This window comes from Abramis brama, assembly GCF_963993115.1.
Source record: "Abramis brama genome assembly, chromosome: 13".
Classification (NCBI taxonomy): domain Eukaryota; kingdom Metazoa; phylum Chordata; class Actinopteri; order Cypriniformes; family Leuciscidae; genus Abramis; species Abramis brama.
This window is the reverse complement of record NC_139975.1, coordinates 35,902,319-35,919,579: the sequence shown is the minus strand read 5'-3', so window position 1 is coordinate 35,919,579 and position 17,261 is coordinate 35,902,319. Positions and strand designations below refer to the sequence as shown.

Below are 17,261 nucleotides of genomic sequence, written 5' to 3'. Positions count from 1 at the left end.
CGCTTTGAAAGGTTGCCTTGAGAAAGCAAACCGAAATGCTAATTTGTAACAAGTTAAGTCCCTGTTTCGGAGCAAAATAGGTGTGAAAATGCTCTCAGTTTCAGTGTCCAGTCCCTACATATTACTTTTTGGACAAACAGGTAGTTCTTTACAGGTAGTTCTACAGGTATTACAGACTGAGACAGTATAATGCTGCATCCATTCGCATACTATCCGCCCTAAATAGTATTTGAAATTAGAATTAGTGTGTCCCAAATTGTAGTATGTTGAAATGAGTATTCCAAAGATACCTGGATGGTCTACTTTTTTCCGGTCAGAATCCGAAGTGCAGGTCCGTGTTCACTCTAATGGCTAATATTGCCCACAATCCATTGCACTGTAGACGAGAATTCGATAAGAACTACAAACACGAATAAAAAGTGTTAAAAAACTACAAACATGACGGATGTGCGAGACCGACGGTTAAGCAGAGCAGTTAAGATAAAGGGGTTTGAGTGATTAATAATCAGTAGCCTATTTAACCTGAAGAAAATATATTTATTAAATGTTATCCACATTATATTTCATCTAAAACAGCATTGTGAACTTTTGTAATGAAGCGTTTGGTCATTCACTTTTAAATGCATCATTATGCAAACATGAGGAGAGTTCTCCCAATGAAAGACCCATGACTGGAGATCAACGTGTCACTACATTTCTCTCCAAAACGGTAGGAAATTAATTTCAATTGAATGTGGAGGATTTTAACAGTGACAAGATGATTGACAGGGCAGTTTAAACAGTGACAGGTTGCACTTAACTAAGCGACAGAGTGTCCATTAAAGACACAATTATGACCAAGTAGTATGTCCCAAAGCTTTTTTTTCTCAAAAACAGTACTAAGTCATTTTAACACTGAACACGTGAAATAAACGTAAAAAAACCTGATACTAGACAGTTTTATCTGCCATTAACTGTTGCCGTAACTGCCAGTAAATGGTACTATGAGGTACGGCAGCATTTACTGGCAGTTACGTCACTAGTTACTGGCAGTTAAATCTGTCTAATATCAGTAAATGTGATATGAACTTATTCAGCCATAAGCAGAATGAGATCTCTTGCACACTCGGGAGCAAGACCAGCAGTTATGCATCCCTCATGCCTGAGACCCAAGGTCAACAAACAACATTCAAACGGGTGCTGCTTTAGCCCAAAAATATCCTGCAATGTCTGTTTCCCATGGAGAGTGGAATGGCCTCTGGTGACAGCTCTCAGGGTGTTGTTAACCTTGTGCAGGAGAGGTGACTCGAGCCCCCGCGGGCCAGTTTGGGGTTGCTTTAAAGGGTATTAAAATAGCATTCAAAGGACAGAACAGCTGGTTTATCTAGGGCTTCTGAGATAAATACTGTACGTCTGCAACTAATGACATCACTTGTTTATGCAACATTAAACCTTCATAAGCTAATTGTTCTACTGTTATAAGTTAATGACAAACAGCCTATTGACACATATGTTAATGCCAAGGTATTTTGAACATGACCAGGTTGCATGGTTTCCAAGTTTTGTACCATGCTGTTTTAAGCAAGCATCACTAGTTAGGGATGGGCAATATAGCTAAACATTTATAACTCAACATTTTCCCAAATTTTGACAATATTCAATATATAAATACCATTATTTTTGCATTTCAGGACAATTGTCCTACAAAACGTTGTGGTTGTTGAGTAAAGAAACACATGAAGAACAAAGAAACCCATTGGCAGGTCTTTTAGTTTGTATTTACACTCCAAGACTTTATGCACGGATCTATTTTGGCTATTTTGTCTTGTACATTACCATGATTATCACTGTCAGTCATCCCATTTTTGGATTCAATTCCACTTTTAGGTGGAGTTGTCAATCCAAAAACATTGCAGTAAGTAGCTTGTACCATGAGCTATAAAATTGTGAATGAGTTATAAACAGAAAGCGAGCAAACTCTTGGAAAAACGCCCGTTTTAATCAACGTTGTTCATGAACTTATTCATAAGAGTGTAGAACAATGTAACTGACCACGCTGAACAAAAACTCCAGCTTTTTGAGTGGCATTGAGTGGATTCTGTCTAACTTAAACACATCTGATTGCCCAGACATGTCTGAGATTGCTACAACTAATGTCCCTTTGAGGCAAGTCATCTCACTTGGCAGCCATCTTTGAAACAAGCTGTTTCAGTCATGCAACTACAGCTCCTATCTCTTTGAATGGGAAAACATCAAATTCTCCAAAGCTTAAAATTGGCTTACAATTGGCTCTTTTATTTAGAAGGCGGGACTTATTCCGCCATATTGCTCAGTGGACTTTCTCCCATTCATAGTCATGAGTGCACCGTCTCTGTACTTCTGAACCTTTGATGCTCACAACTATGCACAGGAGCAGCCGCCTCTCAGCTGTCAGCAGTTAATAAAGGAGATAACATGATAATATTGCTAATCTTTGATGTATTCCCCAGCCCTACTACTAGTAATACTGATAGGTTAAAGATTGTTTGGCACAAATCTTAAAAAATCTGACAAATCCTGCATAATATCATAGAGACTTGGGGTTGGACCAGTAAGCAAACATGTGTTGCCATCACTCACATTTTCTTCAGTCATTTTTTTATTCAATTCAAACTTTTCAAATAGTTTTGGTGACATGATTGTGCTGACATGGTTATTAGGGTTCACTTAAACCTGCAGTATTACTAAAAGATCAAATTCACCTCTCATTAATCTCAAATTCACATGGTTCACATTAAATCTTATGATGCGTAAGCCATATTTAGAACACATGGCTACATTCCATTGGTTTTCAATTGCGTAATTCTCTGGAATAACAGCAGTGTGCGATATCAGTAGGAGGGGAATTACCACCAGTCCTTTGTCATCCAGAAGATTTGACACATTTGCTTGTACCCCTTTACACATGTGAAGCTGATGTAGTACAGCTTTTCCTTTGAGAAATGAGCAATTGCAAGACGCGGTTCCACCAAGGATGTCATTTGTTATTTATGCTGGTTCCCACGTTAACCATGCACCCTTTGACCTCAAACTATCATATGTCACGGTTTGGGCATGTTGTTGTTGGTGTCCATGTCTCGCTGAAAAAGCAGGTGAAATGGAAACATCAAAGGACATAGACATGCTGTGGAACCGCTTTCTCCACATTAACAATGTATCCAACGTTTTTGCTCTGTAGTTTTTTTTCTTTAATTCTCTGTAAAAACAAAATCACTACGATGAACCATTTGTGTCTGGGGATCCATATGCGCATGCTAACTACAGCATGCTGATCACTTGCTGATGTCCTCACTGCATTTTGAAGTTACTGACAGCTCTCTCATGTAGCAATACAGATATGCATTACTGTGATTTTACCACAAATACCCCATAACCGTTTTAAAACCTGTAGCACATGACCTAGTTAGATTTGTTAGTAAAAATCTGAATAAAGTATTCCATTAAGTATGAACTGTTTGTCTAATTATAGAGCCGTTAACCATTGCAGAGCAATGTTGAAATTATTTAGTTAAATACAGAATTTAATTGATGTGTCATCACACTTGTATGTGTTTATTACTCATTAATTAAAAGATCACGATCTCGATTCAAACACACGTGATCGTGAATGTAAACGTTCAGATCTGTGTTCTGATCGAGAGCCGTTGTCATGAATAGGTATGAAACAGCTTCACAAACAGTCTTTTCAACCTCACAGCATCATTATTTCTGTCTTACAATAATTTAGATTATAATTTATTGTGTGGATATAAACAGTGATGTCTACGGTAACGATTAAAATAGAGTAAATTATCTTCTGAAAGTAACTTGGTGCTTCATTGAATCATTCATTAAAGAGATTCGTTCAAAAACGCTGATTCATCCAGTAATGAAACAAGTGAAGTCTGTATGAGTGAGTCATTAAATCATTCATTAAAACCGATTTAAAAAATAATAATTAATTCCAATTAATTAAATATATATTTTCAAATAGACTGCAGCAATTAACATTCATAAGAACCTCTAATAAATTACATTTTATTTTGTTTAGTTGTCTATTCAGAATCGTGACAGAATTGTGACCTCTATTTTAAACCAAAAAAAACGTGATTCTCAATTTATCCAGAATCGTTCAGGTCCAATTTGTGTGTATTGGTTATTTAGCACCAGTTTTAAATGCAATTAATTATATCAGATTTCAGAATCTGTTCAATTTATAATTGTCCCATAGTAACCATTGTTCGTTGGTGATGTTATATCTTCACCATAGGTGGTCTACCACACTTAGACTGTTCTACCAGATCAGTGATGTATTCCTCATATGGAAAAAGACCACTTTAGGAGAGTCCTTCAAATATTCCATTGGTATTTGACCCCTGTTGACCTCAGGGGTTTGTCAGGCAAGTCAACCTCTGTTGTCAAGGTTTACACTATCATCTGTCCGTTTATGTGTTGCGGCACTTTAGAGAATATGATACTCAGCAGCCTCCTACTGTTTGTCAAATGAACCTCTGATACTCTAGAAATGAGTAACTTGAAATTTAAGACTTCAAGGACTGAATTTTGGGAATATTTGGGTAAATGCCAGTTTTGCCAGTCTGGATATGTAAAGCAGTTTACCGGCGGATATCCATTGGATGTACAATCCATTCCATCATGGGATTCTGAGTTAAAAAGGTCAGTTGCTTCATCATCTTTCTCAGTGTGATGTGATTGTGCACTAGCACTTACCTTGAGCATTTCAGTTTACATCTCAAATATTCAACATTATATTTCTAATCTTGAATTGGTTTTTAAAACTTGTGACTAATTTGGAATCAAGGCATTGAAACTGTGTTTTTCTACAGTAGGCCAAGTTTTGTAATAGCATTTGTTTGCTATATCTTGTAGCCTTGAGTGCCCAAGTACATGAATGATGACAGTTGCTATAAGGATAATGCTATTCAGTCCCTCTGGTAGTTATAGTGTAGCCCTAGTTATTTTTTGTTACAAGTGATCAGTAGGGAGGGGAATAAAAATGATAGTGTGGTTAGAAAACTGAGGTGGCCCTGTCTTAACCTCAACCATGACAGGATCTTGAGAATTGATGTCTTTTGATTAATTTAAAGGGCATATTTTGAGAGTCTGAATAGTCAAAAGAGCATTTCTCCAAATTAGGCTGTAAATGTTAATGATGTGATGTGACTAAAAGAAACTTTAAAAGAAACTTACCATTAAACCAACCCTACCACAATACTGTTTTAGATTATAGTTAAATGATGGCATATCTACACATCTGCTTTTTGAACAGACTTACTTATGGTTTTAGTAGATCAACATAAAAATATATATTTACTTTAATATCTAGTTCACAAATGGCTTCCAGTCACTAATGTCATACTTTTAGCAGCAAAATCACTGGAAAGTTTTTGACGTCAGTTGGCCATCTTGTTTTTATTTCCACGATGACTGCTTTCATTGACGCAAATTATATATAATATCCATAATGATGCATTGGATATGTAATTTCCACCCCCCAAAAATTCTCACAATGCAACTCTAGCTTTAGATCAGATGCCCTATATGTTATTTAAAGCAAAAATAAGAAGAGTTTGACATGAACCTAATCAGCTATAAGAACTGAAATGTTTATTTTAATGTAACCTCATTTATTCATGATCTACAATTCTTAAAGGTGTTACGCATAGTCAGTACAGTTTAGCCGTCATTATGCAGATATATTTGACTTCAGATTGCTGTGTTTGATCCATCATAATCCATGATGTCAGAAAACCATTCAATAAATAAAGGCCCCATGAGAAAGAATTTAATTTTTATATAATGGGGTAAAATAAGATCTGTGGTAAGTAGGCCAGTAAGAGCTGTGTGCGCAAACCTCACTCCCCTGGCCCCAAGACTGACGCTAGCGGTTGGGTCTTTAGCGTCATTGTTGGCGTAACTGCCTCCCACACCGGTTGGAATCACACCAAGTGGGTTTAGTTGGACCGCTTACATTTGGTGCAGTTTGGTGCACCAAACGGATGGTGCAGTGACGCTTATATTTGGTGAAGTGACGGATGGGAGTGAGGTTTAGAGAAGTGAGTGTAACGTAGGCCAGTAAGAGCTGTGTGTGTAAACCTCACTCCTCTGATCTGAAGAGGTGCGCTAGCGACTGACGCTAGAGGCTGCGGTCTTTAGCGTCCTTGTTACCTTGTTGTTTACGGGGGTGAGTGTTACTGTCGTAGGCCAGTAAGAGCTGTGCGGGTAAACCTCACTCCCCTGATCTCAAGAGGCGCTCTAGAGGCTGCGGTTTTTAGCCTCCTTGTTAGAGCACCCGTCTCCCACACTGGAGACCACGGTTCAAATGACACTGACACTGAGAGCGTGTCAAATAGGACCGGTTACATTTGGTGCTGTGATCTGGATGGGAGTGAGGTTTAGGGGGGTGAGTATAACACAGGCCAGTAAGAGCTGTGCGTGTAAATGTCCTTGTTAGCGCCCGCATCCCATGCTGGAGACCCTGGTTTAAATCCCGCTCGGAGCGGGTCGAATAGGACCGGTTACATAAACATAAGTTGACGATACTACACACACTCACACCCCCATATCTAGTTAGGCCTACTTATTAGAAACATACGTTTTTAAAATAAGCATAACGGCTTCAAAATGAGCATTTTTGATATGGCTGTGTGTAATTTACGTTGTAGAACAAAACGTCCAAGTATGGTCAAGTTATGTTTACCACAGGCTTTATTTTACTCTTAAATTGAAAAATCCCTTCATAAAACCCACAGGGAACATCTTGAGTGGCGAATTAGTCTTTTGGGTTTTAACGTCACGACTCCAGCACTCTATTCATACTGTGGCATAATAGCTCAGCCAAGGGAACAGAAAACAGTAGTTGAATGGATTTTCATTATAATCTATTATATTATAAATCATGGCTGTTGTATTTCACACATGCATTTAATGAAAACGTTCAGCCCACTTAGACAGTGGTTATGACTCATTTTGTCATTAGATCTGTGAGTTTGGCTTCGGACAAGATTCCCCTGCTGCTCAGACAACCACATGCAGTCCTCCCAGTTGGCCATCTGCTTAGCATTTCGTCAGTGTCTTTGAAACTTGACGGGAATTGGAATACTGCTAATGTAACACTCACTCCACCGCATGGCAGCAATTCCCATGCCATAGTCCAAGTCTTACCAGCAGTGTGACAGCATCCTCTCTCAGAGAACATGATGCTTCCACTGGCAAAAGACCCCTGTTCTGGGCTAACTTTGGGATATGCGCCATTTTTCTGCACACTTAAAGGGATCATGACGTGAAATCGAATTTGCCTTGATCTTTTGACATAATAGGTCTTTGCACCATTAAATCATCCTGCAAGTTTCATCATTCTCATTATAAACAAAGCAATTATTTAATCAAGCTCCAACAACAGCTTATTTTGACATGCTGACAAATACGTTTGCATATGCCCGCCTTCAGAGCAAGACATCAGCGAATAGTTATACATCATCGGACCATAGGCTCCGCCCACTGGCGTTCAGTCACTTAACGGCTGATATTTGCCTACACTGGATGTGAGCGTCGCGTCAAAAGCAAACAGAAGCCATTATAATGACTGACGCTGTCTACACTGATACAGTATACAGATGTGTGTTCAGTTTCTGACAAACTCCATGCGCTTGAGTCTAAACTGCCAAACCGGACAAATGGAAGAGTGAAAGAACGTTTGCTTTGATCGCCCAGTTTAAAGGGGAACTATGCAGTATTTTTTTTTGCTTAAGTTACCTTAACTGAACAGCTTCGGAGTCACTGGAATGGTTATATGACTTTTTCCGTGTTAAATGGTGGTCTTCTCGCACCCCCCTAGCGCCAGAAAAACCACCCTTGCAACTTTGGGCCGCCGGCCGCAGCGTCAGGAAGTATTGCGTGATATCAGGTCTCGCGATGTAATGAATTGCTTTACGGCACTGCACACATACACTATCTAAACATTTATATGCTAGCCTTCTGTGTATCATACATACCTCAGTGGACATGGCTCCGTGCGTTCGCCAGCTTCTTTGAAAACAAATGCACATGACCAGAGGGAGAAGATGGGAGTTGGGAGAACACGACAGTGTTGTCAGCATCTATTCCGAAGCTGTAGGGGGAGCTCTATAGAGAAACCCGCGAGCAAAAAGCAAGAAAACAGCGAAGAAATTGCCAAAACTGCATAGCGCCGCTTTAAACAGCTGGTTTGTGTCTCTGTACAGATCGGAAACAAGTGGATGGTTTATTTTAATGGCGTCCCGGATTAGTCGGATGATTATATGTTTGTTCGGAGAGTTTTATTTTGTAATCGAGGCACAGTGCAATGGAGAGTTCACAAAGAAACTTTTGTTGAAAGATGAAGCATCACAAATCGCAAGTAAATCATTTCATAATGCTTTGTCAGTAAATGGCGGTTTTATATGGATAATGTTTTCAGATCACTTACTCGCATACAATAGCGAGTGTGTGTTGATGCTGTTTCCTGTGTAGTGATGTTAGCCAGTCATAACAGTGTCTGTTTACTGACAAGTCTTAAAGGAGACTCACCTAACACCATGTCCTAATCAGATGCGCCGCGACACGCAATAGAATTTCTTTCCACGTAAATCAGAGTTTTTGTCCTAACCAGCTGCCAAGATTCTATTTTAGAAGCATTTTCTATTTTTCTGCGACGTTGCGGCTGGAACAACAACACAAAGTATGGCAATGATAATCTCAGGTACTGTTTATGTGCTTGTTTAATGTTAAAAGTGTGTAATGTGACTTTGAATATTATTTAGTGCTCCAGCTTTGTTGCCGTACTAAATGGATAATTGAAATTAAACAAATGGAACCAAGAGCGTTCAAACTGTGAACGAACAAGTGCATTCTATGAAAAATATTGTTTTAGTAACTCAGTATGTATTTTTAGTAATGTTTAAATAGTGTGATATTTGTGAATTTGATTATGTACAATACTTATCCATTTCCTTGCTATGGTGCTGTGCACTTGCCACAAGAGACTCCGCCCACACTCTGTTCTGATTGGCTGTGGTTTGTGATTGATTTTGTCGTCTGGTATGGACAGACAATTGCTTGTCGCTGGAAACTTATTGCATCGCCTCTGTTTAGAACTTTTTTCAGAGAGAGGGTCAGAATGAAGGTTGAAATTTATTGTTTTTTTCGCATATATTGTATATTTGTTTGTTGGTTTTTTTTGTGTGTGTGCAGAAAGCTTAAGCATTATAAGTGAACCTCAAGGAATATAATAAAAATATATCCATGTCATGCCCCCTTTAAATGGCACCTGCACTGCAAAGAATTACACTTATTTCAACTCAAGTTCAGTTGCTGCCTTAATTTAAGTATTATCAAATTGTCTGTACAAGTCATTTAAACTTAAATGATATTTACCAGACTTACACATTTTTTTTGATTGAATCTCATAACTTATATAAATTGCTTAAATGATTTTGATGAGTTAAATTAATGTAAAAACATATGTAGCCATGACTTATTGATCATATAAATGTTTTTACAGTGTAATGCTGGTACAAATGTAGTCTCCTGCAAATGACGTCCCTTTCCTGGATTGTCTCGTAGAGATGTTGATTCATGCATATTCTTTTTGTCGAGTCACATTGTCCTGATTGCCATCCCTGACCATGCCGACGGCTGCCAACGACACATGAAATCAGACTGACAGATTTGTGTTAGCTGTTCCCAGAGGAAGGGGACACTGACAGTGATGTTCAGGAAAAGGTTTGTAGACTGAGCTGCTGTCAACACTGATGCGATCATCATGATGTTTTCTTTGCATGCCGAAATTAATTAATAAATGAAGGCATGAACTTGACCGAAGGTGAATCTTAAAAAGTCATGTCATCCCCAAAATCAAAAGAAATAAATTATATTTTGCTTAAAGTAAATGAAACGTATTTTTAAGAGCCAATTTTTTCCATTGTGACTTTATCTATCTATCTATCTATCTATCTATCTATCTATCTATCTATCTATCTATCTATCTATCTATCTATCTATCTATCTATCTATCTATCTATCTATCCCATCATAAAATCCTGCTGATCTAGTAGAGTCTTGACTTAAAAAATAATAATTTAATATAATATAGTGTTTGTAACAGTAGTCTTTGTAATATTTGCAACAGGAGCTGAATGTATGAATGCCATTGCAAGACATCATTCCATCCCAAACAAAGAGCTTTTATGCTTTTATTCATGTGATGTTCTGTTTACAGCTCAATCGTCTCCGCCTCAAACATTCTTCCTGTGTAAACCAGTTATTGCTGCCTTTCCTTCTAGAGCCATGACAGATGTTTCATGAGAATTTCACTGTGCATTGGCTCTGCTTTACATATACTGTAGCAAGAGGGTCACCATTTCAGTCTATATAGGCTATTCATATTATACTCTTAAACATATTAAACCGCATTTCACCAAAAACCTGCATTTATATTACAATGTAATAGCTTTAATATTGAAGTACATTAGCTATTTTTTCCTTATTTTGGGATGTTTGAAAAAAAACAAACACTGGATGGAATGTGCATAAATTCAAAAAATGCACACAAAAAAACGTATTCACTCAATTGAGGCGGATACATTATTTTTTAACTGATAAATAGACATGCACATAAACAACAATGGAAACATTTACCGAATAAATTCCTCGATGCGCAACAAAACACGTGAATTTGCCTCAGCGTCAGCTGTGATTGGATAACTGGACTAACCAGTGGACCAATGGCATCGCAGCATCTCAAATGTTGGTTTGGTGTTTCTGAAACGAGTCAGAGTCTGTTGAATGATTTGGTTTAATTCCCTCAGAAGCGTCTCACACGAGTGTGTTCCCGAACACCAGCATCCGAACGCTAGAGAACATGACAGCGTTTACTGTGTTTCGTCTGACGCTCTGAGACACACTCATTTATGATGGAGGGAAAAGAGAAAGATTGCAGGAACTGACAGTTTTATTACTGATATTTTGCTCCAGTTCACCAGAAAGTGATGCTTTTGATGCATCACATGATGGAAACACATGATGGAAACTGCTTTATTCACTAATGTTTTATGCGATACTTCAGTATTGCGCATAAGTTAAATGTGCATCTTTAAATGGAAACAGCTAATGCAAGGTTGATTGTAACATCCACAGCCATGATTTTTCTTAGAAATTGCCAGCATTTAATGCCTTAACAACTGTACTTTTTGTCCTAAATGGACTAGATCATTAGATCGTAGCTAAAGCTTTCGGTTTCACTTTATTTTGATGGTCCCTTTAACACATTCTGTTGACTATACATAACGTTGCACCTACATGTAACTCTCATTAGAGGATTAGTAGAGTGTTAGTAGAGTGTTAGTAGAGTATTAGTAGAGTGTTAGTAGAGTGTTAGTAGAGGATTAGTAGAGTGTTAGTAGTGTTAGTAGAGTGTTAGTAGAGTGTTAGTAGAGTATTAGTAGAGCATTAGTAGAGTGTTAGTAGAGTGTTAGTAGAGGATTAGTAGAGTGTTAGTAGTGTTAGTAGAGTGTTAGTAGAGTGTTAGTAGAGTGTTAGTAGTGTTAGTAGAGTGCTAGTAGAGTGTTAGTAGAGTGTTAGTAGTGTTAGTAGAGTATGAGTGTTAGTAGAGTATTAGTAGAGCATTAGTAGAGTGTTAGTAGAGTGTTAGTAGAGTATTAGTAGAGTGTTAGTAGTGTGTTAGTAGTGTTAGTAGAGTGTTAGTAGAGTATTAGTAGAGTGTTAGTAGAGTATTAGTAGAGTGTTAGTAGAGTATTAGTAGAGCATTGGTAGATTAGTAGAGTATTAGTAGAGTGTTAGTAGAGTATTAGTAGAGCATTAGTAGAGTATTAGTAGAGTATTAGTAGAGCATTAGTAGAGTGTTAGTAGAGTGTTAGTAGTGTTAGTAGAGTATTAGTAGAGCATTAGTAGTGTTAGTAGAGTAGAGTGTTAGTAGAGCATTAGTAGAGCGTTAGTAGAGTGTTAGTAGAGTATTAGTAGAGCGTTAGTAGAGTGTTAGTAGAGTATTAGTAGAGTATTAGTAGTGTTAGTAGAGTATTAGTAGAGTGTTAGTAGAGTATTAGAAGAGTGTTAGTAGAGTATGAAGAGTGTTAGAGTGTTAGTAGAGTATTAATAGAGTGTTAGTAGAGTATTAGAAGAGTGTTAGTAGAGTATTAATAGTGTTAGTAGAGTATTAGTAGAGTGTTAGTAGAGTATTAGTAGAGTATTAGAAGAGTGTTAGTAGAGTATTAGAAGAGTATTAGAAGAGTGTTAGTAGAGTATTAATAGTGTTAGTAGAGTATTAGTAGAGTGTTAGTAGAGTATTAGTAGAGTATTAGAAGAGTGTTAGTAGAGTATTAATAGTGTTAGTAGAGTATTAGAAGAGTGTTAGTAGAGTATTAATAGTGTTAGTAGAGTATTAGTAGAGTGTTAGTAGAGTATTAGAAGAGTGTTAGTAGAGTATTAATAGTGTTAGTAGAGTATTAGTAGAGTGTTAGTAGAGTATTAGAAGAGTGTTAGTAGAGTATTAATAGTGTTAGTAGAGTATTAGTAGAGTGTTAGTAGAGTATTAGAAGAGTGTTAGTAGAGTATTAATAGTGTTAGTAGAGTATTAGTAGAGTGTTAGTAGAGTATTAGTAGAGTATTAGAAGAGTGTTAGTAGAGTATTAGAAGAGTATTAGAAGAGTGTTAGTAGAGTATTAATAGTGTTAGTAGAGTATTAGAAGAGTGTTAGTAGAGTATTAGAAGAGTGTTAGTAGAGTATTAATAGAGTGTTAGTAGAGTATTAGAAGAGTGTTAGTAGAGTATTAGTAGAGTGTTAGTAGAGTATTAGAAGAGTGTTAGTAGAGTATTAGAAGAGTGTTAGAAGAGTGTTAGTAGAGTATTAGAAGAGTGTTAGTAGAGTATTAATAGAGTGTTAGTAGACTGGTAGGGTTTGGGTTAGAATACGTTGACATGTAGTTGCAAAGTTATTTATAGTCAGTAGATTGTCTGTTGGAGGAGCAGCACAATAAAGAGTTAGCAGATATTAAGCAGACAGTCTACTAATACTCTAATGAGAGTTTGTTGACATGTAGTTGCAAAGTTACTTATAGTCAAAAGAATTTGAACATTCTCTGGACTATAAGTAACTTTGCAAGGGACCATCAAAATAAAGTGTAACAAACATTCTAGGAATTGTTGTTTTGAAATGATTTCAAATGCATGATTATGAAATGTCTTGTTGCCGTCTGAACCGAATGGTCAATCTATGACACATAATGTAAAATAAAGCTTCTGCTTCATCCCGCTCCTTTCCGAACATATTGTAGCTATTGTCATAATACTTTATAGATTTTTTTTTTTTTTCGTTCGGTATGTTGCAACATACTTATTGTATTTTTATATTTTGTTTTATTTGAATCTTTTTTGTTGTTGGAAATAAAAATAAGTAAAGATTAATGTGAGCGTAACGTCTCCTGAGATGGTCTGGGGCAGATTTAACAGCGCTTGGCCTGTGTCCGGCGATCATGGGCTCGGTCTGTTTGCACAAGCCTCCTCAGAGACACATTCAGCAGACCGGAAACAGCTTTTGCATGATCCCAGCTCTCAAGGTTATGAGGGTAGAGAGGGGATTTCCTCATAAGGGCTTGTGTCATTCTCAAAAATACACATGATTATTCTGAAGCCATGAAATATTCAGCTTACAATCTGTTCTTCATCTTTTTTCCTCTTTTTGTTTTGTATTTGAAGTGCTTTGAAATCTATTGGCTTGATTGCCATTGCAGGAATGAAAAAATGCAAAGTTTACATTACATTTAAATATCCATTTCTCGTGGAAAGGGAAATGATAAAAATGCATGACATTCAGACAAAAGCAAGTTTAACTCTTAAGAGCCAGGTGATTTATATAAAGCAAGTCTACAGCAGGCTATTTATTTAGTCACTTACAAACAGGGTTGCCAGGTCTGCGTTACAAAACTAGCTCAATGATCACATCCCATAAAAAATCAAAATATGCCATTCAATGTATGCTATGATCAAAGTTATATAAAATGAAAATCTCTACCACAGTGATCATTAACACAAAGGGTCTCTAGCAGTGGCCCTACTTCACAAAACTTAGAAGTTTTATCATTGGTAGAATATAAAACATTTCAATTCAAGCGTTTTAGTCAAATAGGCCTATATTAAATGCAATTTGTCCAACATTTAACCCGCGGGGCTTGGCTACAACAATCTCATGACAATAGCATACCGTGATTTCTGGACATGCATAATGATAGTATCATGTTATTCTTTGACATTCATTGGAGTGCAATGTAATAAATATGAAATATAACAAGCACCAATGTATAGGCTACAACAGTATTTTCTGTGAGTTTTCTTCTATTTCCACTAGGAAGTGACAAAGTAGGCTATCATAACAAATAGCGAATTTGAAAAGGGAAAACATTTTAATTCTATATTCTAGAAAATTCTAGTGCATTGTGGTTTCGCTAGTTGTTGATCTATGCACACAAACGCGCCAGTCAGAACGTCTTTGACCCATGCGTCGCGTCTCGCGTCATGAGCGTTGCGTGTTTAGACGGCGAATCAAGTTATAAATAGTTTAACTTGAAAAGACCCGCATTCACAGCTGTTTTAAACACCAAAACGCGTCACGTGCGTTAACTGTAGGGGGTCGTACAAGACGCATGGACATCTCGCTGGTTTGATCAGCGTCTCGCGTTAATAGCGTTGCGTTTTAAGACGCGTGGCAAGTTAAAAATAGTTGAGCTTTTAACAATGCTTCTTGAGATCCCCGCGTTCACAGTTCCGTCGCGTCGCGAGCTGTTTTTGAACGCAGGAACGCGTCCGGTGTGAACGCCCCATGTTTTTCGGATCGACGCCGCGGCGCGCTCTTGCAATGCCAGTGTTGTTGGTTATAACAGGCGCGTTGTAGATGTTCGCATCGCGTGTATGATGAGGCGTGGGGAGGGTTCGGCTGGCCAATGCGCCAATAGACGCCGATGGCTTGGAAAGCCGCTTCTGTGCGCATGATAGTATGAAGACGCCTTGACTCTCACACGCGTTGCGATTTCACACAGCTGTGTTTGAGAAAATATTCCTTATATCTGATCATAAATGGACGGATCAGGAGCAAAAGCATTCGCGATCCACTTGTCATCGAGGGAGAGCAATCACTGGGAATAATGGGGAATACAACACCCAAACCACTGATAGGTAAGAGATGGATTGGCTGTCCATTGGTTGACATGTCTTGCAACAGAAATCAGAAGCATTTTAGTCTGCTTTAATGTGGATAGAGATGTTTAATATCTTGACTTCTTGTGCAAATATCACTCATGCATACGAGATCCTGAACTATATTGGGATGACAGTGTGCTCTGCGTAGGAGTGAGAAGATGACTGGTGATGTTCAAGTTATTCATTTCGTAAAGCAATTAATGCTTTTTTACTTAATTTGACTATGCGTTCAACAAAGAAGATGATTATATCTATCATAACAGACATGATATTTGCAATAACAGAGTCATTAAAGAGAGCAGAAGAGCTAATGCTGAGGATAAACTGTGCAGAAGATGAGAATCCCTCATCCATGGGAGAAGCTCTGTGTTTCTCCCAGATTGGATGTTCACAGAGTGTGTCTCAAGCATTACATATAGACACACAGGGTCCGTTTTAAGCCTAGATTTACCCTATAGATCAGTGTAAGTTCAAATAATTGCATTTTATGGGATTTCAATACCTGAAGTGAACTTAATCTGCCTGGTGTTTAAATATATGCTCGGGTTCAAAAGTATGAGGACACATTGACAATATTGAACGTGTTAAAACAAAAGTTAGTTCCAGATGAAAACTGAATGAAGAAATATTTCAGATTGTAGGCCACTAATTGCATAAGAAAATTTGTGACGTTGATCATAAGAACTGCTTATGTTCTTGCTCCATTGAAGCACAAGATGAAGATCATCAAAACTCAATATTAAGACATTCAGAAGTTCATGTTAATTTTTCACTAAGCTTGTTATGTGGATGCTATAATTAGTAAACAAAGAGTCGTATCCGATAAGAAAAGAATGCAAAAGAATTTTCACTAGTCTCAGAATCTGGTCCCTGCTGTAAGTCTGAGCTTGTAGGAAGAATGTGGATTTAATGACATATTTAATTGGTATATTCTACATTATCAGTAAGGCTCCGAGCGCATGGCTGGCACATGTAATCTCATCGTGTGCATGTATATGGAAAGGTTCAGCCATGATGTCGGGATGTGATTGAGTTCTGCTGCTCATATAACTCAAAAGAATATTCTTTGTTTTCATATTCACAAATAAAGCTCTATCTGGTATCCATTATTTCTCATTGTGAGCTCAGTCCCCACCCTAGGAACCAGTTCTGCCTGGAGCAGTTGCTTTAACAGCACAATGCACTCAATGCATACACAACTAACATGGATGCATCTGTTGAGAGGTTTGATGAATGATTTATTTTTAGGCAGTGGTGAACTGGTTTAATGTGCTTGAACGTATGGCTTGGCGTGCAGTGCAGGACTCAGAAACACACGTGATTGGGTGTGTGGGACACAATGCTGGATCAGGTCACACTACATTTTCTGGAACTGTCTGGAAACACATGAATGTATTCATCTTGGTGTTTACATCACTCTTTTCATTTTGCCAATTTATTAAATGCAATTGCCAAACCGGATCACGTGGGTATTGGTAAACATCTTAGACAATGAAAGGCAGGAAATTCAAGATTTATTCTTCATGAGATCTGAAGCCTGGATATATGAGCTGGCTCATAAAATAATTAAAATGAGGAGTGACTTTTGATCCATTGATTATATCTGCATAATATTGGTTATCTTGCAGTATATTTATGTGATGAATTTGGTGCAGTTGTAATCGAGTTAATGTAAAGTTGTGCAATTTGACTATATGCATCTAGACAACAGACAAGAATAAGCAGAAGTCAGAACACAGATATTGTAAATAAGTTTTGTTGCGATATGCAGTTCTGTCACTAATTTGTAGCAAGACATGGCTAATATAGTCATGAAAGTTTTCAAAATTTTGAAACTTTATCACAATATTCTTATGTAAATTATCAGTGATTATGGCTTGTTTTGTAAAGCATGCTAAAAGTAAACTGATATGGGTTTTAAAATCAATGTGTCAGAGTTGTAGTCTCACGACCGACATATGCTGTGACTCTGGCTTTAAATCAGATGCATATCTAATATCGTTTAATTACGTATCTGA

General features: G+C 37.5%; 1 protein-coding gene across 2 annotated transcripts in view; it reads left to right on the top strand.

Annotated features, from left to right (window-relative positions):
• Positions 1–17,261, top strand: part of neurl1b (neuralized E3 ubiquitin protein ligase 1B) — a 51,412-nt gene that overhangs the window by 13,753 nt on the left and 20,398 nt on the right. The window contains exon 1 of one of the 2 annotated variants that reach the window (XM_084132845.1): positions 13,368–15,219. The exons of the other annotated variant lie outside the window; for it this stretch is intronic. Within the exon in view, the coding sequence (XP_083988971.1) occupies positions 15,189–15,219 (31 nt within the window). The 5' untranslated portion in view covers positions 13,368–15,188. Of the gene's footprint in view, positions 1–13,367; positions 15,220–17,261 lie in introns of those variants that run through there. 2 annotated transcript variants of the gene reach the window in all.